The sequence below is a fragment of the Poecilia latipinna genome, unplaced genomic scaffold (genome assembly GCF_001443285.1).
Source record: "Poecilia latipinna isolate Pla-1442-1.1 unplaced genomic scaffold, P_latipinna-1.0 Scaffold2371, whole genome shotgun sequence".
In the NCBI taxonomy this organism is placed as follows: Eukaryota; Metazoa; Chordata; class Actinopteri; order Cyprinodontiformes; family Poeciliidae; genus Poecilia; species Poecilia latipinna.
The window spans coordinates 34,857-61,283 of NW_015114987.1; the positions used below are offsets into that span (position 1 = coordinate 34,857).

General features: G+C 42.4%; 1 protein-coding gene across 9 annotated transcripts; it reads left to right on the top strand.

The window, feature by feature from the left end:
* Positions 1-186: 186 nt before the first annotated feature.
* On the top strand, positions 187-25,681 carry LOC106937533 (protein groucho-2). Of its 9 annotated transcripts, none has more exons than XM_015019081.1 (22): positions 187-831; positions 1,361-1,513; positions 1,919-2,019; positions 2,230-2,293; positions 3,616-3,660; positions 9,531-9,593; positions 9,817-9,921; positions 12,121-12,150; positions 14,944-15,148; positions 16,180-16,187; positions 17,563-17,685; positions 18,269-18,319; positions 18,405-18,557; positions 19,008-19,140; positions 19,279-19,448; positions 20,596-20,669; positions 20,754-21,003; positions 22,112-22,359; positions 22,501-22,648; positions 22,735-22,885; positions 23,922-23,998; positions 24,277-25,681. In XM_015019081.1, the coding sequence occupies exons 2-22, from the start codon at positions 1,490-1,492 to the stop codon at positions 24,382-24,384; spliced, it is 2,331 nt and encodes a 776-aa protein (XP_014874567.1). In that variant the 5' UTR covers positions 187-831; positions 1,361-1,489; the 3' UTR covers positions 24,385-25,681. The 9 variants fall into 9 exon arrangements, with proteins under 9 accessions (XP_014874567.1, XP_014874572.1, XP_014874565.1 ...); XM_015019079.1 differs by having other exon boundaries at positions 189-831; positions 19,276-19,448; XM_015019080.1 differs by having other exon boundaries at positions 189-831; positions 12,124-12,150; positions 19,276-19,448.
* Positions 25,682-26,427: the final 746 nt, after the last annotated feature.

The following is a 26,427-nucleotide window of genomic DNA, read 5'->3' on the forward strand; positions in this document are numbered from 1 at the left end:
CCCCCCCCCCCCGCTCCAGGTTATCTTGGTTGCCTCTCCCCCCCCCCCCCCCCCCCCCCCCCTTAAGAAATAATTAAAATAATTTTATCCGCTGAAAAACAAGCAAGCATCCCCTAATGAAGCGCGGATGTGGTATTTTTGCAGCCTCCGTCAAATTTGGAGATGATCGTCGGCACATCAGTGCGTGCTGCTGTTGTCGAACACACTGTGGGACGGCTCGGCTGATGCCTTGTGGATCCGCGGGATGATGTCATGTATCAGTGCACCCCACGTGGGGCCCGCCGCTCTCCGATAGGCAGATGTGGCCATATTCCTTCCGAGTAATGCGATTGGACAGATAGACGCTTCCACGGCAGTTCAGCCCTGCTGCCTGTGTGTGGCAACCGGGGGTAAGCTGGACAACTGGGGGGGAAATGTGAGATTGTGGAGAGTACCGTGTTACGCGTTTAAAGAACCTCTTCGACTCGTAGGAGAGACTTTTTTTTTTTGGAAGCCTATATGTATATATGTTTTTTTTCTTCTTCTTTTTTGGAAAGGATTAACCAGCCGTGTAAGGAGCGCATTCCTCGGAGGTTCAACGCCGAAGAATAAAGTAGTTTAATCGAGCCCGACCGCACGAAATTTTCTCCCAACTGCTCCCTCCAGTCTGGTCTAGTCTGGCTGGGTGCGTTCTGGAGAGAGTGGAGGATGCTTGTCGAGATCTGCGTCCACATTACGAGGGATTAAACGCCTGAATTATACCGTACTGTGTGTTTTTGTTTTTCCCCTCACTCTCCCTCTCTCTCTTTGGGGGAAACAACAGTCGGACCGACGACTAGGACGCACGTTTGGGTACGTATTTTTCACAGCTGTTGATTTCTGTTTCAGCGTATTTTAATGTGTCTTCTTGGGGCGTGCGCTCCGCTCCGCAGCGCGGCTCTTCGCGGCTTCGCGGCAGTCAAAGTCGGCGGAAAAGCCAGCTGCCGTCGGTCGGTGGTGTCCTGTGAGTGCGGGGCTTTCTGGTCATTTGACGAACATCAGTAATAATAATAATAATAATAATAATAATAATAAAGGCGATATGATCAGTGTTTAAAAGTCCCACATTGAGATGAATTGGATTGAATCACTTTAAATTTTAAATATGTAATAATTTTTATATATATATATATATATGTATATATATATATATATATGTGTGTATGTGTACAAAAAAATCGTAACCGAATAAGGTCATCAAGAAGACAGAGGCGCGCGCATTGTGTTGCTTTTTTACACGACTTAAAATTGCTGCGGTTACTGTGGACTTGTTTGGAACTGCATTAAGTTGTTTATTATACATGTGTAGGTTAATTTGCGTCTTTTTCCCACTCGAATATAGAATCTCCGCGACCTCCCCTCACCCCTCACCCCACCCCTGTCTGCTGAGACTGGTATTTGTGAGCCAAATTTCGACCATTTTGCCAAAGGACCTGCACACTGGAGACATAAACAAAGGATACATTTCAAGATGTATCCACAAGGCCGACATCCGGTAAGACGTGCCTCTTATGTACATTGAGCATTTGTGCAAAGGAGAAAAAAAAAGGAGGCAAAACTCCCTTGCAAAGCCCATTTTCCACTCTTAATGCAGGTCATCCCCATGCTCCTGATGAGTGTGCAGATGTTTTGCATGTTAACATGCTTTTACTCACATGACTTGTGCTGTATGCAAGGACAGGTGGTGGCTTCATATTCATATTCAGTGTGAAAGCCTACTCATGTGGTGTTATTAGCAGCTGGAGGTGTGAAGTATGGGCCCACCTCCTCTTGTGTTATAATGTCTTACTGCAGAGGAGACGCTCATATCCTGGAAGTAGTGAATTTGTGGAATAAAACTTCCACAAATCGGTGAGTCGGATTGCTGAGATTTTTCCTCTCTCTCTCCTTCTGCTTTCAGGCTCCACATCAGCCCGGCCAGCCTGGCTTCAAATTTACAGTTGCCGAGTCTTGCGACAGAATTAAAGACGAGTTTCAATTCCTCCAAGCCCAGTATCACAGGTAATGATTATCACAGAAATGACAGGAACGTCAGTTTACTTTATTGGTCTGTGAAGGCTAAGAGTAATAAACGGGTTGCGATGAAAAAGGGCCAGGTTTTTTTTTTGTCCCCTCACTCCCCCCTCTTCACTCTGTTCCTCATCTGACGAGTAGATACGCGTGAATGAGTGCTGAAGTGGTTGAAATTGACACCTTGTCTTCTGTTTTCAGTCTCAAGGTGGAGTATGACAAACTGGCCAATGAGAAAACGGAGATGCAGCGCCACTATGTCATGGTAAGCTTGCGTTACAATGGGGAGCAATTATGGTACCAAATTGCAAGGCTTGTTGGAGATCTGGTCAGGGTGGAGCGACGCAGGCTATTGTGATCACCTGCATGTGGTGGTTAGGGCGGGCTGGGTGTCAGGTACGGGCCTGTGAAAGCCCTCAGGGTGGTGGTGGTGGTGGGAAGGAGGAGTGGTTTGGTGCAGCTTGTTGCTACGGAAGAGCTCTTCCTGATGGGCAGTGGGCTTCATTAAAGCCCGCCTCTCTGATTTCCAAGGGGTTGACTGCCGCTTTGCCCTCTGTGTGTGCTGATCTGATTATTCTCCTTGGAGACACCACCGCTCAGACATATGCAGGGCCATAAATTAGGTGCGAGCTGTTGACGGATGCCACTGTAAACAAGATGGAGGTTGTGGAACAGGGCTGCGGTTGTATCTTTGCACTAACCTTCTTTATAATCTTTAATTATTAGCTTTTATTTAAGCAGCCTCTAAGAAAAACATAGGTGTGCCGCTGACGCAAGAAATGAGCCCAGACATGACGCAATGAGCAGGTTTTCCTGTGGATGTGTACTAGCTTGTCTCGGGTAAACACTCGCGCACTCACAGCAGGGGCGATTTAAACCAATACATTCTGGCCTAAATTAAACTACTTTTTTTGTTGTTTTTCCTGTGAAAACAACATGTCAGTCTGACATCCAGGAGGTTAGGTAAACATGTTGGGAAGTATCCCACAGCCAGCGATGGGTGTCAGGTTACGCTACGGCTGTAAGACTCTGATCTCAGACAGAATGGCTCTCTTGTTTGAGAGTAATTTTCGAAGAAGCTAATGGACTGAATAATGCATTGGCCTCATCAAATAGACGCTGACTGGAAAGCCATTTCTGCCCCGGTTGCCAATTCTGGACTCCACGGATTACATTTCAGGCAGCCAGACGGACTGACCTGGCTGGAAATATCAAGAGTGTTGAGCAATCGCGTTACGCTAAGTAAACAGACATCGTGGAGATCTGAGGGCTTAAGATAGTGATCAATGCATCTAACCCTTTTCTCCCTGCGCCTACACTACAAACAGCAGAGGGGGGGAAAAAAAATCAATTTATCGGCTGCACACTGTCAGCTGCTCAAAGAACTTCTCTTCTGGTCTGATCTTAGTTCATCACCTTTCAAGGTTTTTTTCTCTCCATCCCCACTGTTCAAAAGCATGTGATAATGTGATTAGTGTAGGGATCAATCGCATTGATTAGTGGCTGTGCAGAGCCTATTAGTTGCGTTCAAAACCATGACAATATCACACATTTTGTGTAATGTCTACTTTCTTTCTTTTTTTTCAGTACTACGAGATGTCTTATGGGTTGAACATAGAGATGCACAAACAGGTATGTAACATTTTATTCTTTTTTGCCATAACTTTTAATAGAGAAAATGATTACATTTTTTTTAAGCTTATTTGACCTGCCAAACAAACTTTAGCCAATTTTAACTTGTTTTTTAAGAATTATTATATCAGAACAGAATTCAAATATTCTTTTTCTATCCTTTACCCTGTGAGTGCTAATAATTATATCATGTGTAGAAGCGACGTCACACTGTGTGTGTCAGAGAAAGCAGTTAGTGTAAAACAGGCTATTGCTAAATATTATAAAACAATCATAAAAGGACTTCAAAATTAATATTATGCTAGCATTTAGCATGGTATGTGTGGCTAGAAAGCAGACCTTTCCCTTTAAATGGCTATTTATTAACTTAGCACGTAAACACCACATTGTATATGATGATGGCTAAATTTAGAGTCTCCTTCCCTTAGTAATAGCATCCACTCCAAAGAATGAATGTTTTGCGCTGAAGAATGTTGCATTGACTGATCAAAAAGCAATTGGATTTTTGAGTTTTGTTCGGCAGGTCAATAGTCAGGGCTGATCAAGCTGAAAATTGTCCAGTTCTGGTCAGAAGTTGATTTCTTTGTGCACTGCATATTATCTTTATTATATCCTCTCTGCTGATTGGATCAGAGCAGTCAGATTAGTCAAGCCATACACTGTAAACCAGACAGGAGTGCGCAGGCGTATGTGCTGAATGAATGAAACCATGTGCCACCATTTATACAATCAGTCTCAGTCATTTTATTGGAAATCTACAAGTGGTGTCATGAAATTCAAGTTAGCTTTTTGATAAGATTAAAGGTAGACTTTGACAAGCTCTGCCTTTGACGTGACGATTACAAAGACAGAACTGCTGAACAGTAATTACAAGAGCGGAGCAAAAGTCATTTAGCCATTTATTGCGTCCTTATCTTTGTCCAAGAGGCCTATCTCGTATTGCTTCACAGATCAATCACAATAATGCCTGAAGTAATATAAAAATTGAATGAATGAGTAATCTTTAGATTCTGCTACATGCAGCATTTAAACCATTAAGTCTGTCTCTTCCCCTTGGTCAATGACAGCATTGGCGGCAAAACGGATTGGCGTGGTGGGATGATCCATCAGTGTCTGGGGCTGTGTGTCGCGTTGCCACATGTCTGTCAGGTCCCGAGCCCCTTTGATAGGTTCTGTCAGGCACTTATCGCCAACCAGAGGGAAGATGGTGGGGTGGGGGTGGGGGGATGGGAGCTGGAAATGACGAGGAGGAGAATAGAGCTGGGAGGGGGAGGGGCAAGAGCCTGGCTTTGTGTAAACAGGTTAATCGACTGATCCATTTTAGCGTCTGACTTTTATCAGGAGCCTCAACAGAGCTGATGGAAGCGCTTGAATAATTCATCAGCGGGGCCCCTAACCTCCTGAACGGCGTGTTTGTGAGCAAACAGTGCGGGCCCTCGTCCTTGCAGCTTCCCCAGCCTTACAAACCCGGATGGGGGAGGAAGAAGAAGAAGAGGAGGAGGAGGAAGAGGAGGAGAAGATCAGGAGTGGTTAACAGGCAGGGTTGGGGTGGATTATTGGATGCACACAGCCATATTATTTCCCTGCCCAGAGATTTATTCCATAGTGTGGAAGCTCATTCCTCTTACTGTGCCTTTTTCATTACCGCGCAGGGACATATTTCAGGTTTCAGAATGCACACGCCGACACAGCTTGGATGGACTGATGTGGCAGTGTTATCTGATCCTTCTCTGTCAGACCTGGTAGAAAGTTGATGCAAATGGCTCATTTTTTCTGCATGACGTCAGCCTTGTAATTGCCGTCATATGGTGCTTGTTTCCTGGAGCTGCGTGGGGGTTTGGGACTCAAACTCTGACTTCAGTCAGATTTGGTTGTTACCTGTAGTTGTAACACACACTCGTGCCTCCATGAGTTTGCTTAAAGACAAAAAAAAATACACGTATGAAACCAGCACCAAAGCGCTGTTTTGTTCATAGAAAATTGAAAAGTGGTTTCAGACACTGCAGGTCCTGAAAGCCATCAGTGCTTTACATCTCAAATCTGTCACAAGGGACTGAATGTCAGTCTAATAGTCTTGTGGTATAAGCTTTTGGCTGTCAGGTTTACTTATGTAAATGGAAAGATTTTGTTTAGAACTTGCAAGAATTGAGAAACTTTTGCTGTCTTCGCATAGAACAGGTTAAGTGGGTTTCAGATGATTTGATCCTGAAGTTGTCAAAGAAAAGTCTGTTGCTCCGGTTTATTGGAAAGCTGGTTTGTGACCCTTTAAACTGTCATCTTGTTTACTTTGGATGCTTATTTGAGCTAGTGACTAGTTCAACAAATGACAGTAGGAGGTAGTGTGCAAACTATTACCTTATATTGGCAAACACGAACAGGGAGCAGAACGTGCAAAGTATTTCTTGTTAGATCAGTGAAGTGATAGATTAAGAGATTTTATGCGTCTCACTATGTCTAATATTTAGGGACCAGGATACAAATGCAACCCTTTAGAGCTGTTCTTGGGGTTCAGGTTGAGCCACAAAATATATTTATTGTGCAGTAAGAAATGCATCCATTTTGGCTAGATGGTGAATCGTAGTCCTCTTGATGGATAATAATTATTATTGTTTTGTTTATATGCTGGAAACGCACATCACGCTCTAGGTTTTAGTTTGTTCACAGCTTTGTTGGTACTTTATAATTTCACTTTACACGTTTTGTTCTTAAAGTGGTTTCACCCAGGAATATCATTGCTGGGGCACTGCCTACAACCTTTATTTCCAGTACTGTGTAAATGAACATAAAATTCTGTGTAAAACGTGTCTGAAACAAGCTTGGCGGTGGTTTAAAATAGCATTTGCATAAATAACTGAGGCCAGAGAGATTTAAAGTCTGCTTTGGTCTTGGACCTTCCAGGTTCAGCTCATTTGAATTTAAACAGATAAGATACAGTCGCTTATAAGCTTTTAATTGTACCTTTCTTCAAAATTTCTGGACTACTCCTTTAATGTTTGATGTTTGCTGATCTGATGATGTGTCCCTTTACACAGGCCATTGGGCTCAATACTCATCACTTCTATTACCATTTAAAAAGTTTGCCTCAAATGAACAAAGACTGGTTCTTTGCATTTCAGTTAAGTGGGAAACTAATTATTCAGTTTAGACGAGGTGACCTTACTGGTCCTAGATTCTTCTTAGTAGCAAAGTCATGCCCTAAGGCCACGCTTTCAGCTAGTACAAATTACTGCCTCTTTAAATATAACCAGTCAAGCAGTGTTTTCAGATGAATCACCTGCTTTTCCTTTAAATTTAATGCCCATCAGTGTTTTTCAGGTCCATTTTCCCACTGCTGATAACAACAGGCAAATACTTCTCTGCACACAATTGACACGCCAGCCTGAGAGTGCTCTTAAAGTGGTGCTACACAGGTCCGAGTACCTGTAATTGTGTAGCAGCCGTGCAAAGCTGGCCTCTCAAGGGCCAAGCTGTCATCTACTTAAAGTGACAACAGCCCCATTTTTATCTGCCAGCAGACCAAAAAAAAAAGAAGGAGTCCTTGCAGCGCTGCACTGTATCTATTTTGACAGCGGCGGCGAGCTGAGCTGATGCGTCTGCCATGTATTTGCATGTTGTGTTGTGGGAGCGCGGAGGCTGGCAGTTGTTTAGGGCAGAGCGGATCCGGCACCTCCTGACCTCTCCCAGCCAGCTGTCACCATGACACTAAGCTACAGAGGAATGGGCCCCGAGTGCTCGAGGACTTTTTACAAATCCCGTCAAATGTTCGAGCGCTATTTACAAGGCTTATCTCGGCAAACATGGATTATACGGGCCCGGTAGCTTTCCAGCCGTTTCTAATGGCCTCTGTCAACTCTTTCTAGAACTCTTACAAAACCGCATTGATGTATCAGCCATAAAATCTTTATCGTATGAGACCACAGGTCGTTCCCCTTCTTGTCTCAAGGCAATAAGTAAGTTATGATCAGAATCGCCTTTTGGACCGTTGTACTTTCTGCAGCACAAGCAGGTGTATCTCAGTACTGTAACATCATCTAAAAGCTTGTTTATTTTAACAATTTAGTTTAAAAAGGAGGAAAAAATGGGATAAATTCATTAGAGGAATAAATATTTTTACAGATTATGTAAATGCTTTTTCGTTTTATAATGTAAGACCTATAAAAAGTAAGTTGTAATACAGAAATGTCGTCTAACAGCCTAAGAGAGATCTTTATTGGTTATCCATCAGACACAGATCACAGACGCCTTCCTCAAGGAGAATAGGCCACAAGAGGTCATTGCAAATAAAACCGGCTGTTCAGAGTACTTTATCTCAGCAAATTAAGAGAAAGTTAAGTGGAAGGAAAAATTGGAATGAAGGTTTGTAAGGTTTTCAGTCTTTTCTAATATTAACATTTTTTTGAGTGGCACATGCAGCTGTTTCCGATGCCAGCCATCACTTTATTTCATCTTGCATTACATCTCCAGCTTGTTTTCTGGCTCGCCTAGCTTAAGTAGCTATCCATGTTGCAACGTAGGTCAGCAGGTCTTCTTCCGTCGGTCATTACTTTCCCATCGCACTCTTTGGCTCTGCTCTGAGGTAATATGTCAGCCTGCCAGAAACTGCCTGGCATTTCTGCCATGTGTAATAAATAAGCCGGCGGTCTGCGAACTACATTGTGCGTGTGTGCTGCTGCCGTTGCTGCTCCAAATGAGAAATCGGAGAAAATCCCTGTGATGTGTTTGTGTTCTGCAGTGGCCCTGGGTTGAACTGCGTCTCATAAATTCCAAAGATGATGTAGTTTTGGCCCTGTTATTCTCTTTGCTCCCAGTGCAGAGCTCAGACCTGAAAGTCTCATCTCCCAAGCCTAGAAGGAGAGAGAGAGAGAAAGAGAGAGAGAGAGAAAGAGAGAGAGCGCAAGCACGAGGGGAAGAACAAGCTGGCTGCGCTGTGTTTTTACAGGAGAGTGGGGGTGGATCCTACTCCCCTCTCCCACCGCTCTTTTTATCCACCATTCATTTGGTCCGTTCATGTGATCGACAGGCTGAAAATTCAATTTAATGACCTGCCTCCAAGCACGTAATATGATTTTAAAGCCTGTTACGGTCAAGCAGAGGTGCCATTTGCATAATGATCCCCAGCCAGATAGGGCTGTAGCTGTTGCCATGGCAGTTGGTCGACAAGCAGAAGAATGGAGGCAGGGTTTTGTGGATGGGAGGCGAGGAGGGTTGCGGGGAGAGAGGGGGGGTGATGGGGCGTGGAGAGGGTGCTGGGTTGATGGCAGCAAGAAATTGCTCCGGCTTGATTCTTAGAAAGGCTGCTTCTGACGCAGACTGCTTGCTGTCTTTTTAATGCTTATCGATCACAGATTGGAGGACAGTAACCCACAAAGTTGTTATGGTTTGTTATCATTGTGCACTGTGATTCATAATGTTGATCCTCCACACTGTCACATGTAAGTAAACAGAGCAGGTTGAAGGCCTTGGCTTCATAAAAGGGTGTGGTTGTGCGGTTTAACTCTGAGGTTAAGTGCAGGACGGAGAAGTTGCAGTTGTGGGGGGAGGTATAGCGAGGGGAGGAGGAAGGCGAGGGCATGGAGGGGAGATCCTCTCGACGCAGACGCACTCTGCCTGCTCATATCCGTTTAACGTGGAGTGCTCTCTCAGCACAGCTGTGCTCCATCCCCCTGGGCTCTCCTAATGTTTTAAATATTTCAAATGTCAATATCACGCTGTTTAGAGGATGTTGAGTCAAGCAGTTCTGATTGCCGGAGTAATTGGCTTAATCGGTGTAAACATTAAAGGCGGGGTTATGTGCAGTCACTGTGTGCTTCATACACCTCCAACTTATTTTGCTTCTCTTTCTATTTTTTTATTTTTTTTTTTTTTTCCAGACGGAGATTGCCAAACGACTGAACGCAATTTTAGCTCAAATTATGCCTTTCCTGTCACAAGAGGTAGGTTTTGAATGCGGCCTTCAAACAGTGCCACAGCTTTTTTTTTTATTTTTTTAAAAGTGACATATTGTTACCTGTGTTGTAGAGAGAGACAATTAAGTAGTTTTGAGTAATTGTGCCGTGTTGTTGACACTCACCCTCACTCTGGAAGTCCTTGTAGTGTTGTGAAAAAGAAACTAATATTGGGATGTCTCAATAATCATGCCTAAATGTTTCCCCACAGCACCAACAGCAGGTTGCTCAGGCAGTGGAGAGGGCTAAGCAGGTGACTATGACCGAGCTGAATGCCATCATCGGGGTACGTGGACTTCCCAATCTGCCTCTCACCGTGTGTATACTCCCTTTTTTTCCTTCATTTTAGCTTGAGTAGGGGCAGACATTCAGTGCACCTAAAAGACACAATTGGAACATGTTTTCTACACTTATAGACATGACTGCCTTGAAAACGTATTGATGTCTCTGTATTTTTTGGATTAGATGTGACAGACCAACATAATGTGATGCACAATTGAGTATTTAGGCTCCTCTTAAGTGTAGTCAAAAATGGAAAAAGCATGGCACAACTTCAAACCAACCAAAAGAAACCCATTTACCTAAACTGACCACCTGAGTAAGAAGCAGTGATTGAGGACCTGCAGAGATCTGCAACTCGGTTGACAGCTAGGCCAGCTTTTAGTTGTGCTTTCTACATGAAATGGAGGCAAAAAGAAAGCAAATTACAGGGGGAAAACCACAGCCAAAATGTTTCCTCCTGGCAGATTGTCAAATGTCATGCAGGGGAAGAACATGTGGAAGGCGCTGGTCAAATGAGACAAAAAAAAATGTAACTTTTAGGACTGAGATGCACAAAACCCTGAAAATAGTCATTCTGTAAAACACAGTGGAAGCACTATAATGCTGTGAGAATGTTTTTTTTTTATAAGCAGGAGCAGAGCAGCTGTTAGAGGCTGCGAAAGACTTCATACTGGATTTGAATGTTTTAATTTAAAGCATAGTCATGAGTAAGAATGAACCAGGCCTAAATTAAAATCTGTGGCAAGGCTTTTTTTTTTTTTAATTGATGCTCAGAAAGGTTTTCCTTTCAGGCTGATTGAGCTGAAGCTTATTCGCAAAGAAGAATTGGCAAAAATTCAGAACCATAACTCTATTTCTATCATTTTTCACAATTGTGTGTTGCTATGTTTTGGTCTGTTATATAAAATCTAAAAAAAAAAATGTTAAACTATGAATCCTGCTGCATCTCACTTAGCAAAACAATGTGACTGATATGCTCCATATATTTAGCGTAACTCTTATGGGACGGTTTGTTTCTGCAGCTTTGCTCTCGGTAGTGTGGTTTCCTGCCTTGTGCATTTACAAATGTGAGCCTGAGAGCTCTTAAGATGCCCTCCGCAGCCCGCGTTGCTTTAATTGGCTAAGGTTTTAACAAGGAGCCTCATCCCTCACTTTTGACCCGGATAGCTGTGGGAGTTAAAAGGGCTGAGGCTGAGCAGAACAGCCTCCCCGAGACGGCTCAGGCAGCAGAACATCCCCGCCGCTCGGCGCTTTGCAGAGCTCATCGCCGAACAATTAATGTTTGGTGTTCATCACTGCTTCAAAACACCATCTGCTGCTCATTGATCAGCTTTACCCATGCTGCACTGCTCAGGCAGAGGCAACTGGTTTCACTGGGGAAACAAAGCTTGGGATATCTGTGATCTTATTTGAACAGTTGAACCTTCAGCATGCAGGTCCATAGAGGCTGACCTGATGCCTGGATGCACATATTGGAATTCAATTATTACGCTCCTTTTGACCTTTTTGTTTCTGGTTGATTACTTTCTTGAATAGAGATGGTTTTATTTTAGTATTTTGGGACTGACGCAAGATGTTTTATTACACTGCAACCGGCACCAGTTGTGTCTAACAACAGTAACATTTGATTTGATGTCTTATATGTATTTTTCAGTTTTGGAAGAAAGCAGCACTAACACTGTGATCGTTTAGAAGTTGGAGCTGGGGTGATTGTTTCTCTGTCTATCTGTCTATTTTTAAAAATAGACTAGATGGAATACATGATGTGCCTGTAGGAGGAGTTAGTACCCAGTTGTGTGTGGCGTCAGGGCTGTCGAATAAAACGAAGAGGCCTCAGTCCAAACCTCGCAGCAGTCGCTAATGTCAGGGGGATGTGTATGTTTAAGAACACCTTCCCATGAGTTATTTATTACAGAGAAGCTCTGTAGGCATGCCAAAATCCTCATGTATATTGTAAAGCAAGGTGGGGGTGAAAGAGCATGCCAAGCAGACAGGCAAGTGTACAGGAACCAGCTGCATGTCTTATTGATGGAGCTGCAGGCCATTAATAGAATGCAACTAGGGCAGCTGCTTGAGGTGAAGCCGGCTGCTGGAGCGTCCTGTTTGGTTCGAACATAAAAGTCTCCGACATGCCAACCTGGGTTCTTTCGCACTTTTCGTCAGGACAACCTGTCTGTGTGGTCATTATGGCCAGTACTTCTGTAGCTTTGACCACCTCTGTCCTCCTTTTCAGCAGCAGCAAACTGCCTACCCTGCTCTTATGGTCAGTGGTGTTCACAAATATCTGTCTTTTTCACGATTTGGCTTTTGTGGCTTGAAGGGATTTTGTATGTTGCATGGCCGTTCTTATATCCAATTAATGCGCCTTTTGATTGGGCATGGTGTGCTTCACAATCTTAAGTAAAAAGGGTAATTGCAATACTACTGGTGAAAACAGCTTTGATGATTTTGACTAACCCACATTGTCCTGACTCTTTTTTTTATGTCTATCCATCTGGTATGCTAAGATGGCCTAATTACTTTGATTTAAATGAGAAAAACTATGATTATTCCTCCTGCTGCTGTTTATTAATTACAAAAACGTCAACACCCATTTAATGTGCTAAACTTAAGCAAAAGTGTACTGACCTGCTGAACTAATTGAATAGTATGCTTGTTTGGCATTCTGTTCTTGATGGAGAACACTGGGAGTTAAATAGGCTAATACTAGCTGGTTAATTAGTCAGACTATCTGCTTAAACAGCCAGACTTTAATGACATTCCCTCTGTAGTTTGCCAAGTGTAATTGTATGAATTATCCAACACTGTTATTTTATGACCTGAAATATTTCCAGTCCAGTTTGTCCTTACTGTAACCAAGGGAGCTAGTCTGTTATCTCTATGCTATCTAGCTAGCAGTGCGAAGCAACAGGCGAGGACAGGGCAGCACAGTGTTCCTGGAGAGCATTAGGATATATTTGACTCATTTTGATGCTTTAACTTAAAAAAAAAAAAAAAAACTAAACTAGGAACTCTGTTTCTAGTAACAGGCTCATGTCTGCTTTGAATGTAACTGTCCTGTTAGACCTTATGAGTTTATCCTCAGGTGGGCTTTGTTTCCTGCAGTAACACTCGGTGTGGGGGTTAAAAAAGGGGCATAGTGTATAAGTCTTTATCTTGGATTATTAAATTAAAGAAATGGGCCAGACTTCTTTCTTTATTTATTATTGTCTTCATTTATAGCCCTTTAATGAGGGCTCTTGCTGATCAGCCATGCTTATTACCCATCAGTGCCTCATTAAACACAATGAGCAAGGATGTCTTCCCCCATGCCAATGAACTGGCTCCTTAATTTCCCTCATGGACACAATATTAGAAGATACTCTTCCGCTCTCTTTCTCTCTCTCTCTCTCTCTCTCTCTCTCTCTCTCTCTCTCTCTCTCTCTCTCTCTCTCTCTCTCTCTCTCTCTCTCAATTTTCCAGCATAGCTCGTATCACTCCGGGAGAGAAAAGGAATACTATTTTGGAACAAATTTAGACCTTTGGGTTCCTGTCACCCTTAAACTAAGCCCCTGCTGAGTTAATCTACCTGCTTCTGGCCTGTAGTAATTACCAACTTCCCGATATTCCTAAAATGGCTGTAAAAGGTCACCGATTGAAGTCCATCTTGTAAAAGAGAAAGATTGCATGTTGTAACAACAGCTGAATTATTCAGCTAGCTTGTAGATGGGTAATAAACTGCTGATGTTTTATTGGTGTCTCAGCTAAGTATTATTTAACCTTGCTTTAAACTGCTTCCTTCCCAGGCTGAGTGCCTTTTAACTTCCATTCATTTCCCCGTGCCTTTCAAATATTGATGGTGAATATTGGAGACTTGAGTGAGTGCCAGGAGTGGGACCCCTGCTCCTGGCTCCTGAAGCTGCCTTCTGAAGGAATGAGAGAAAAGGAGGGCCAGCTTCTGGCACTCAGAGTTCCCCCTGTGTCTTAAAAGTTTGGGTGTGCAAATGATTTATGAGCTGCCGATACAGGACTGTGCACACGAAAGCAGTAAACACACTCTGTTGTGTTTATTTTTTTTAAATTTATTGTGTTTTTAAGGAGGTAGTTGTTTGGCTCCGAGCCTGGCAGCTCACTGTTCTTTAAAGATGATTGTTAAACTCACTGGTGCTACAGGACTTTTGTGATGCTGCAGAGTGAAATGCAGCAGTTTAAGCAAGAGTATGAATGAGTTTTTCTTTTTTGTTGTTGTTGTGCTAATCCAGGCTCTCATCAAACTTGTTTTTGGTGTTTTCCATTTTTTATGCTATGAAGGTATGATATTTCTTAATTGTGTGTTACTAACGCTGTTGCATATGGGATGTGTTCAGAAAAATTATTTAAAATAGAGATGCACTGAGAAATCAAGAAGCTAATGGAACAAAGTGAAAATTAGAAGTGCTTAAAAAAATAAATAAAGCAGAAAAACTATTTTTCACATGTCTTGATGTGTTGTTCATTCAGGTCTTGAGAGAGAGCAGGGCTTTCAGCAGATAACAAGAAGGCTGAACAGTTTATACAGCAAAGTCCGTTTTACCCTTTTGAGCTTCCAATCTCTTTCATCATGAAAATGATGAAATCTTAGTCTCAGTTTCCTAGGGAGTAAGCAATCTGTTTTTAGAAATAGTAGCCATTTTAATTGCGCTAATTGCTACAAAAAGACAAAGAGTTTAAAATGTCAAGTCTGTGATCATTTTGTCTTAATTTAAAAAGTTGCCTCAGCTCCTGGAGTCCTAAAAAAATAATGGATGACCACAGCCGGGTGAAAGCCAGACAGAAATGTTTAGCATGTTCTTTTTTTGTTTGTTTGTTGGGGTTTTTTTTTTGTTCCAAAACCAGAGACATGAAAGCGGTCACAAAACCCATCAGTGCATTTCTATTTTTGCAATAACTTCCGCTTCCTCAATCGTAGGGCCCCTGCCACTAACTTGAAATGGAAAAGGAGGTGACAATAGACATGTGCCTTTGCTATTGTTGTGGGGCTTCTCCTTCCCTCCAACCCACTTGGTGTTTGTCTGTCTGCATCCCTGTTGTCTTGCAGCAGCAGCAGCTCCAGGCACAGCACCTCTCCCACGCCGCTCACGGCCCTCCAGTCCAGCTGCCGCCCCACCCCTCGGGGCTGCAGCCTCCTGGAATCCCCCCTGTGACCGGCTCTGGATCGGGCCTGCTTGCCCTCGGGGCTCTGGGCAGCCAAACTCATCTCCCGGTGAAGGATGAGAAGAACCATCATGATCTCGAGCACAGAGGTGTGTTATTTTACCACGTTTTGAAAGTTTATTTAGCTGAAATTCGGAACATTATGAAATCCTCATTGCATGATAAGCCCGAATATCCAGTTTCATTCTCATTATTAAAAAAAAATACTTCTTTAACATTTATTATTAAATTTTGAAAAATACTTTTGAATGTCTTTTAACCAGACTGCAAGGGTTCCTACGTAAGCCTTCAAAACTCAAAAGTTATGGAATTTAAATTTCTTAGTGTTTTCCAAGCCTCGGTAACTACAGAAAAATTAAAGCTGAGATCAGAAAAATGCTTGAGCTTGCTGAATCGATTAGCTGAAAACTAAAATCTAAACTTTTTAACTCAAAAATTGTTGTTTTGGTTTTTGAGTTATTGATGAACACGTTTGGGCATTTTCACAGTTTTTGTCACCTGTAGCTCTGTCTGGGGTTTAAAATGCAAATCCCAAAATGGCGATTAAAGAGACTTTTTTTAATGTTAAGAATCTGAAAACGTGTGGAATTATGAAATTAAAAGTATATAGCAACTCTGAATCATATGTTTTTGATATTCTGTTTTCTAAAGAGTGTAACAGGTTTATACCTGATGGCTAAGCTAATGGCTTAGCTTAGCTTGGTTGTGCCATCTTACACTCACAGGTTGCTAACCAATGACACTTCAACTGTGTCTAGTTAAGTGAAATATATGGTAGCTTAACCTTGTTTTCAAACATGTTAAATGTGGGCAAAATATCACATAGAGTATGAAATGCTTCTTGTTAGAGCGGCATCATGGAGCTCTTAGGTATGAAACCCAACCTGCCGGTTCACATTCTGTCTGTGTAATGAGCGGTTGCATTCCCAGCCCATGACGACTGCATCAGCTACTCAGCAGCTCCAGCATACGTCGATGAACGGAGCCTTGAGCCCCACAGCTGATTCACACATGCTCAGCCAGAAGCTTTTGCTACTTTTGACTTACTGACGTGCTTTTTCTCTTTGCTCACTTGGGTTCCCTCATCATCTCCGCTGCCTCCGTGACATCCGTGGAGCAGAAAGCACGGTGAGTGTCCAGGACCGCAGCGATTGTTGGGCTTTGCTGTATCTTATTGCTGATTTGATATGCTGTTATAATCTGCTTTTAGTATTTGGAGTAATGGCATTTGGAGTATAAAACCTGTGCATTATCATGCTGGAGAGATTAGAAGGCTTGTAATTTCATCACAATTGAAGAAGGACTTTGCCCTCCTTCTCTTAAAGGATTTGTTTGATCCCTCTCTACTGTCTCTCTTGTTTACCAGCTCCCTCTTTCTTCTTTTTGACCGTGTGATGAATATTCATGCTCTCCGTTAGGCTGGAACCTGCTGAAGTGTTTTATTCAAGGCGCTGCGATGTCGGATGACTTGTGACGGGCCTGTGCGGTTCTGTTTCCGTGGGCCACACCGGCTGAATGGGCTCAGTCATCTCTGAAGAAATGGAGCTCCTGGGGCGATTAGCAGGCCCTGTTTTGTTTTCTGTGTTCTCGTCCCAGGTCATCTGATAGTAGAGTGGTGACTTTGGTTAATGAGTCACGCTAAGCATCTCTTTAAAGGTCAGCCATTATGCAGACAGTGGCCCTTTGCCCAGACTTCCAGTCCATCAGCCATTGTTCCCCTCCTCTGTTTTTTGTCTGTGCTGTTGCTTTGGCTCTCTGATGGAGGGACGTAGAGATTCGGGACAACTTGGCAGTTTGCAGGCAAATGGCAAGCTCCCCGTGAAAGCTGCTGGAGTCCTGCCGAGTGCCTCCCCTTCTGTTGGCGCTTGGAGTGAGCCATCCCAGCTTGTGTAGGCAGGTTCCACGGAGAAGCATCAGTCAGTCCCACGCTGCCGTGCCCACTGGCAGGATATAGATTCTTTTTCTTTATCAGAGCTCAAAGCAGGAGCTGACACAGTGCCCAATGCCCAGGGCCCACTGCATATAGTTTCTCTCTGTCTCTCTCTCTCTCTCTCATGCTTAGTCCAAATGACTCTGAGGAGAAAAGGCTCTCTGTTCAGTCACAACACATTGCTCAAGCCCCTGTGAGGCTGTTTGTTGTCCAGTTATAAAGAGAGGGGGTGGGCGAGCTCAGAAAACAAGCCGTACTCCGTTTAATTTAGATAACGGCTCATTCTGTTGTGTGTGTGCGCGCATGTGTGTGTGTGTGTGCGCGCATGTGTGTGTGTGTGTGAGAGCTTGGGCTCGGTTGGTGTCAGGGTACTGTTTGGTGCTGGCCCACAGCTGCATGTTTTAGACGACTCCTGTGTCCATATCATTGTGTGAATGAGGCGTTTTTAGCGTTTGCATTAGCTCAGTGTGTTTGTCGTTTAATTTGAAATGCATACATTGTTTTGCTGTTGGATTTGATAAAAGGCAAATAAAGTGGCAGTAAAAAAAATATATATTTTTTTTCATTCTCTAGAATAACTCAATATCGCCATCAGAAAGCTTGCGAACAGCCAGCGAGAAACATCGCAGCTCCTCAGACTACAGCTTGGATTCAAAGAAACGCAAAGTGGAGGAGAAGGACAACATGAGCAGATATGTATGTTGATTAAAGGACAAGAACAGAAATGCTTCACATTTAGTTTTAGCTATTAAAGCTAAAAATATACAGATATTTAAAAAAAATTAAATACAAGGCTGAATTAGCTTGTAACTTCATATTAAACCCCATTTTTATGATGGAGCAACTAAAAGTTGTACTTAACTGTGAAACCTTTGCCCATTTTACCAATCCATAATCCCCACAGCATGATGCTGCTACACTGACTGACTGTTGAGGTTCACAACTTCTCTTTCTGTTTGCTGATTGGCCTGGTTGAAATTCTACTTGAGGAATCCACTTCACTGGGAGAAATTCCATGCAGAACACTAAAGAGAGATGAGAATCTAGTTGAATTGCAGAGAAAGACAAAGGCCAAAAAGAATCAGTCAAAAGTTTCTCAACCTTATGAAAACTTTTGCAATGCCTTGTGGATATGAACCAATCTTCTACCTGCATGGCATCTTCACAGTGACAACTATAACTAGCTCTGGCTCCAGGCTTATCCAACTCTCAGAAAGAAACACACGTTGATCCAGAGTATGTCTGCTAAGGTGGCTGATTTTTCTAATTATGTCTGCAGGACAGTGATGGAGAGAAGAGTGACGATTTGGTGGTAGATGTGTCTAATGAGGTGAGCGGTTTGTAGTTTTAAATGATAACACCTACATTTTTTTACCAAAGCTGTTACATAACCATGAAAATCTGTGTTTTATCAGGATCCCGCTACTCCAAGGGCAAGCCCGGCCCATTCCCCGCCTGAAAACGGCATCGATAAACCGCGCCCACCCAAGAAAGACACGCCCAACAGCCCAGCGTCGGTGGCCTCCTCCGGGAGCACTCCGTCCTCCAAAGCCAAGGAGCTCAGTCACGTAAGACATCAAGAGAGATGAGGACAAACTAGGACAGAAGGGGGTTTTAAAAAGGAATTGCAGGGAGAGCAAAGGGGTATGTGCGAATAGATCTGGAGCGTTTTCTGCTGTGGATTAGGAATGGCTGTCTGTGCTTTAAGTGCATGACTAAAATGTCAGGGATAATATTGTCCCGCATCAGGATCAGTCAGGTCTCCTCTGTTAATAGCTCAATGTATTTAACTATTCTGGGATTTTTGCCTCTGCCTCGCTGAAAGATTAAAGCTAAAGGGGATAGAAACGGCCCCATCTCCATTGTGACTGTAATAGGTTTTAGAATAAATAGCAGTTTATGGCTGTGGGTTGTCAGAATTAGATTGGATTAGGTTCAGTTTGCTCTCATATTGTCAGTCTGCACAGTGCCTGGTTTTTGGGATTGTGAACGCGCTTGCTCTCTTGTTCCCCTGACAGAATGACAAATCCTCCACGCCTGGTCTCAAATCCAACACCCCCACCCCGCGTAACGATGCCCCCACCCCTGGCACGAGCTCCACTCCTGGGCTCAGACCCATCCTGGGCAAACCACCAGGCATGGAGGCTCTCGGTTGGTACCATTCTCTGTCCTCGTTAGAGGCTGAATTTATTTGTTTTATTATCATTCTTTTCCAGTCTGCTGTCATCTCACATACTGATATCCATCTCTTGTTTTGGTTTTTCTTAATTTCTTTCTTTCCTGTAGCAGCACCGGCTTTGCGGACCCCTCTGTCCATTGCGGGCTCCTATCCTCCCTTTCCCATGATGGGCCACCATGAAATGAATGGAAGTCTGACGAGTCCGGGCGTATACGCTGGCCTGCACATCTCCCCTCAGATGAGTGCTGCAGCAGTCGCAGCGTATGGTCGCTCTCCCATGGTAACAATTCTGCCCCTTTCAATATGCCACTCACGATGTCACATTCAGTGCAAATCTGACTTTTCATCTCATTTGTGACCAATATCTGTTTTTTTTTTTTGTTTTTTTTTTTTACAAAATTTGACAAAGGCAAGTCGAAAATGTATCTGTTTTTTAAGGCAATGAGCCTTTATGTTGCATTTTATCCAAATGTTCTACTATGGAGATTAAAACCTCAAAATCAAATATAAAAAAAATGGATGAAACGGCCAGGGCAGTCATGTAGCTAAGCAAACGCTTTGATGGTTTTGATTGTACAAAATTTTCAGAAACGCATGACGTTTCCATATTTCCTTCCTTAAACAAGTGCCGTATGAGATGTCTCCTTGTGAGCATGGGGAACTTCAGTGCCGGAGATCGTTCACAACAACAGTAGTGGTTGCCATAAAGACATAATGTGAATAACCTTGCAAAAAAAGAAAAAAAAAATCACCAGGAAGTGCTACCAGTTTGGGATCACAGCAACAACTCTCTATATTGCGGATGAAGTTACTGAATAAAAAACACCCAGATTTAGTAATTTTCAGTCAGTTAAATAACTGAAATAGTCAGGAGGAAATAAGAAGCTATTTAAAACTGTATTTTTTTGTTTGCTTTGAGGTATGTCCGTAGTTTACATGTCGAGAGAGAGCAAACCTTTCGGCAGATAACAGGAAGGCTCAACAGAGGGCTCAAATGTTTCTCTGTTTAATTCTTTCAGACTCTGCCTCTTATAGAAGATCTTGGATTTAGAAATATTGTGAGACTTTTACAGGTTTCAGGACCAGACCTGGGTGTGTTATTTGAGCAGTGCTAACTATGCTAATATGCGAGGAAAGACAGATGTCAACTTTACAACCGTTATGTCCATTACTGTTATTAATATAGTTAATTTTGGTTTTACAGCAACTTTAGTCTCAGTGTGATGTTGCCTCCACTTCTAATATAAATGATGAAGAAGATTTTGTATTTTCTGTGATGTTCTTATGTCCTATGTTTTAGTTTCTAATGAGAAATTTGGACATTTTAGTAAAAATTCAGATTGATGCAGATCTTTCTGGACACTTTGAGAGTTTTTTCTTTGATCACAGAGCTGAATTTCAAACATTTATGTCTTCTCATTCTTCAGGGGTTTGACCCTCACACACATATGAGAGCCCCTGGCCTTCCAGCTAGCCTCACGTCCATTTCCGGGGGCAAACCGTGAGTGTCTCACCAAATGTGAAGCACTTTCACACATTTCCAAACCCAACGACTATAACTTCACTTCTGCGTATCGTTCTGTAGTGCGTACTCTTTCCACGTCAGCGCAGACGGTCAGATGCAACCTGTACCCTTCCCACCCGATGCCCTCATCGGTCCCGGTATCCCGCGTCATGCTCGTCAGATCAACACGCTAAGCCACGGCGAAGTGGTGTGCGCCGTCACCATTAGCAACCCCACCCGTCACGTCTACACCGGCGGTAAGGGCTGTGTCAAAATCTGGGACATCAGTCAGCCAGGCAGCAAAAGCCCCGTCTCCCAACTGGACTGTCTGGTAAGAACCTTCTCCGGATTCACTCATTTCTGACGTTTCACAATTAGCCTTTGTTGTGGAGTTTATAAACTGTGTCACTCTGTCTAAAATTGGATAATCCTTTTGTGAGGATTACATCCCACTTAAGAGTTTGACAGTAAATGTACTGACTCAGAAAGGCAAGCATTTATTCAGTGTCTGATCAAAACAATACCAGGCTCAAGAGTATGAGCATTGTTGTTACTTTTCCAGGTCTATACAAGTGTGAAAAAAATGTTTCAAAACTATTTTTTACATCCTCATTGCTAGATAAACAAATCAATTGATGCAGGTTGTTCCCATTACCAGTACCTCCCATGCTAAAGATGTAAGTTCAAACAAGGGAAAAACAATTCCAAAAATGCTCAATGAAGATGATTGACAGCAGTAAGACCCTGTTGTCAATCATCTGATTGGTTGCTTCTGACCAATCTGCGTTGCTCTTTCTGCAGATAGCAGTAGGTCCACAGGGAGAAGTCAGAGGAGCTTGATTTTTTTTTTTTTTTTGTTTGTTTGTGTTTTAACAAGTTATTTGCCTCAAATTATACTGTCTGGACATACTGACGTTTTTAACAAATGTGTACAAAATATTTTTTCTTTATAAGAGTTACCTAATGCAGTTTTAATTTGGGTCCAGATTCGAACCACTATCTGCCAATTGGGAACCTTTGGCAAAACTTTTCTCTGAAATTAGGACCACAAATTGTAAAGATGTTCAAAGAACATTTTTAGTTTCGTTTTACAGATGTGTCATTCCTTGTTCTTCTTTGAACACTAATGGCTACAGAAAAGATTGACCATCCAGATGTTTGTTGTTAATACAGAGCACAAATGTATGCTAGGAAGAAAAACACCGGATAATCTGAAGATCATTGTATGGAAAAAATATTGAATTTTAAAATTGGGAAATTTAAAATATATGCACAATCGTGACCATCTGTATGTCTTTCCGCTTGGTTCAGGTCAGTCTGAAGAACACCTGTTGGTTAATTTGGTCTGAGGATTTTCCTCCTGATTCGTTTCTAATTCTCTGCACTCCTCTCACTGGCCAGATCTTGTATTGATTGGCTTTTTGTCCTCCGCGCGACAGAACAGGGATAACTACATCCGATCCTGTAAGCTCCTGCCTGATGGTCGCACATTGATTGTTGGAGGCGAGGCCAGCACTCTGACCATCTGGGACCTGGCCTCCCAGACGCCCCGCATCAAGGCTGAGCTCACCTCGTCCGCCCCGGCGTGCTACGCCTTGGCTATCAGCCCCGATGCCAAAGTCTGCTTCTCCTGCTGCAGTGATGGAAACATCGCCGTTTGGGACCTGCACAACCAGACTCTTGTTAGGTTAGGGAAGAAAAAAAAAAAAAAAAAAAAAACATATTCCCAGTGTGCGGGCTCTGGCTCCATAACAGAACTGCTCTTGTGTGAGGAGCTTTTAAAGAGGATGTCAATACATGTTTGTGTTCCTTCTTACTCTGATTGCAGGCAGTTCCAGGGTCATACAGATGGTGCTAGCTGTATTGACATTTCCCATGATGGTACTAAACTGTGGACAGGCGGCCTTGATAACACTGTTCGCTCTTGGGATCTAAGGGAGGGTCGACAGCTACAGCAGCACGACTTCACTTCACAGGTACAGGCGTTTAATACAGAACCAAACGTGTAACCCACCAGTATGTGGTTTTAGCCAGTGAACCGTTTCTTCTGTCCCGTCCCCAGATCTTCTCCTTGGGCTACTGTCCGACGGGAGAGTGGCTTGCTGTTGGAATGGAGAGCAGCAATGTGGAGGTGCTGCATCATTCGAAGCCTGACAAGTATCAGCTGCACCTGCACGAGAGCTGCGTCCTCTCCCTGAAGTTCGCCTACTGTGGTATGAACTAACCTTCATATAAGGAACAGAGAATAACATGGCACCTTGCAAAACTATTAACACCCTTGAAATTGTTCATGTTACTACGAACTTTAACTTTGACTGTTTTTAGCTAGATCGACACAAATTTGTAAATTGGTCTTAAGTCAAGAAAGTTTTTCAATTTCTTTATATTTTTACGAATTAAAATCTGAAATGTGTGGCTTGTATTTTTTTATTTAGCCCATTTTACTCTGATAATCCTATGCAAAATCCACTTCAATTAGAAGTCACTCCAAACACAACATCCCCACTTCTGGCAGCATCAGAGTGAAGGGATGATTTTCTACAGGTGTGAAGGGGAAGTTGCAGATATAAAAAGTTGGATGGAGATAAATAAAGGGTAGCCCTGGAATCTAACCCGCCTAGAAAATTCAGTCAAGTCTTTTACATGAAGTAAGAAAATAGAAAATAGTTAACCCTAATAATTAAAGAATTTGAAAACCTGTGGGATAATTACGGATCACTTTTGGGGACGGGGAGTGTACAATGAGTACAAAGATCCCTTTTCTACAGACATCAGACTGCTTAGGTCATTTTGTTTTTAAAATCAATCTTTCTTAGTTTTTGTTTTTGCCTCTAATTTGGCAGGAATGTCAAGGACTAGATGTGCTAAACTGTTAGACAGTTATAATTGAAGCAAAAGAAGGCTCAATAAAATGTTTTAGGACGACTGAATATGAAATGCGTTCTGCATCTTACAGACTTTTATTCCAGAGGAAAAAAAGCTTAAACTCGTGTATCATTTTCTTTCTACTATGCAATTATGCACTACTTTGTGACTCTATCACATGAAATCCTAATAAAATACAAAACGAGAAGCATTTTATGGTGCACAGATACTGTTGGTAGTAAGAGCTAAAAGCCTTTTTTCAGTTGTTTTGTCCTCAAGGCTAAAGATGTAATGAGTCTTGCTATGAAGGTATTTTCCCTGTCTCTCATTAGTTAAAGGAGGCCTGATCATGGCACTGCCTTTTTCTTCTTTTTTTTTTTGCAGGTAAATGGTTTGTAAGCACTGGGAAGGACAATCTGTTGAACGCTTGGAGGACTCCTTATGGCGCCAGCATATTCCAGGTATGCGGATCAATACCCTTTGAATGCAGCCGTGGCCAAAAGAACGAGCGGAAGGACACGCCGACCGCTGTCTCGCAGGCCTACCCTATCAGTGAAAACTGAAACTGAGTTATTGACCTGACAGAGGAGTCTTTTTGAGGGCCAAAAACTTGATGTCACCGCAATCTAATCTACCCCTGTAGTCAGCTAATCCTCCCCACTTAAATTTAAATGGACCAAAGTGTATTAGTCGCTTTCAGGAATAACACATTTTTATCTTCTTCTTCTCTCTTTAACAGTCCAAGGAATCCTCTTCTGTCCTGAGCTGTGACATCTCGACGGATGACAAGTATATCGTGACGGGCTCTGGTGACAAGAAGGCCACCGTGTATGAAGTGATTTATTAGAACTGCTTAGGACGGCTTCGGATCGGAGCATGCCCATGCTTGGGAACAGCATGCTCTTCCTCCTTCGTCTATCTTCCCTCAAACAGACGACATGGATTCTGCTTTGCAGGACAGGAAGTTTGGCAGTGCCAGACTGGAATGGATGGTGGCGCTGTTCTGGACCTGGATTTTATGTCTGATTATTACAACACTCTGTACAGCAAGAACGGTTTTGCGAAGGCACTCAGAGAAAAGGAAATTAAACAAAAAGACGTCTTGCTGTTTTTTTTTGTTTGTTTTTTTTTTGGTTTTTTTTTTCTGTTTGGTTTTTTTTTTTTTTTTTTTTTTTTATCCTTTCGACTGTGGAGATAAAGTTCCATGACACAACTAGAAGCGGTGCTTCACTTTGGAGCTTTTCCTCGGAGGTCCTGTGAAAAGTGTACATAATGGAGTAATAAATGGCCTTTTATAGATTTATATTTTGGTGTCCAATTTCGCTTGTGATGGTTCTTTCTTGTTCTCTCTGTGATTTTCTGTCCCCTTTGGGGATGGAAATTAGATTAGGACTTTGTAAGAGGATATTCTGTTTCCTTCCCCCCCCTTCCCTCCTTTCCATTTTTTTTCCCATGTTCTTTGTCAAGAGCAACCTTTTTCGGAAATCTAATTTGGAGGGGTTTTTTTTTTCTTTCCCGACAACAGCTTTTTTTTTTTTGTTTGCTACTTGGTACAAAACAGATGCTTGTTCCAAGGAGTTTAGCCACAGAAGACTCCGGAACTGCCCGTTTTCCCCCTTGCCCCCCGTCTGGAGGACGAAGAAATTCATTGTTTTCAGTTTTCATTGGCCCACTGGCTTTGGTCAGCAGAAACTCAACTCTGAAATGAAGATCTGTCCCTGAACACTGGCTGCTTTCAGTAATACCAAAATGGATAACTAACGACTGGGAGACTGATGGATTTCCTGAAAGGCAGCCGTGACTTGAGCTCAGATGTTGACTCAACCATTGTATGAAAATTCATTGCTCCGCTTTGCAAAGTCATCAGTCTGTGCAAGTTAATTATTGCCTTCCTTGTTTTGACGGCCTGTGACTGATATGCAAGACTTGCTTGGTTACACATATAGATGGCAAGCAAAGCCACGTCCACATTTGACATCCTAGGTATGCCATTTGCTTTCTTCAGTACTCGCAATATTCTGCCTGGAAAACTCTTACAGCAACAACTGCTGCATAAACTGTCGCATACATTCATCTTCACCCATAAGGATTGTACAGTAGACAGTTGTTGATAAGTCAATAAACTGTTTTTATATAAAGTATAATCTGGACTTGATTTCTAACCTGCTGTTGCCGTTCTGCTTACGAAGGTGTTTAGGGAATAGATGAATGTTTTAACTCTTACTTAATTTACCTTAAAGAGGACAAAACCTTAACATGAAAGTAACACGAGTCAGGGAGAATCTGAAAAAAAAATTCAACCCTGTTTTCACAAAATCTGCATATCAGCTCTTTTTAAAAATAGTAAAATTATATATTTTTTTTATTTAATTTTGAAGGATTTATTTGATTAATTGTATTTCCATCATTGTTTTGGCTGCTGTTTCAACTGGTTCACTGGCATGGATTAGTGTCAAGTCTACAGATGTCTGCAAATGTTAATTTTAATCTTTTTATATTAAACTAGCAACTATTATGCTATTAAGCTCATTTTTAGATGAGATTTTGTGCAGCTTTTCTTGCAAGGGAATAAATCACAACAATGTATCCTCCATCAATCTTTGTGATAAATTCAGTTAACTGAAAGACAACAAATTAGTTTACTTCCAACATCTGAGACTCTTCTGAAACTTAAAATGTTCACATCTGTTGAAATAGCAGGTTTTAGATACATTTTTCAAAAAGACTACAGTATCACTCCAGACCTTTTTCCACCTTCAGAAATGAAATGGAAAAGGTACAATAATCTGACTGAACGTACGTGCTTACACTTAAAATGCCATCAGATTTTTTGTTAGTTTTATTTATTTCCTGACTCTGGCTTTTACAGCTACAATTTTCTTCCAGTGCA

Excerpts from the sequence above, each read along its gene's own strand:
- LOC106937533 (XM_015019079.1), top strand. The coding sequence starts at position 1,490 with ATGTATCCACAAGGCCGACATCCG. Across the intron at positions 18,320-18,404 it reads TGGTAGATGTGTCTAATGAG|GATCCCGCTACTCCAAGGGC; the intron begins GTGAGCGGTTTG and ends GTGTTTTATCAG. Across the intron at positions 23,999-24,276 it reads ATGGCGCCAGCATATTCCAG|TCCAAGGAATCCTCTTCTGT; the intron begins GTATGCGGATCA and ends TCTCTTTAACAG.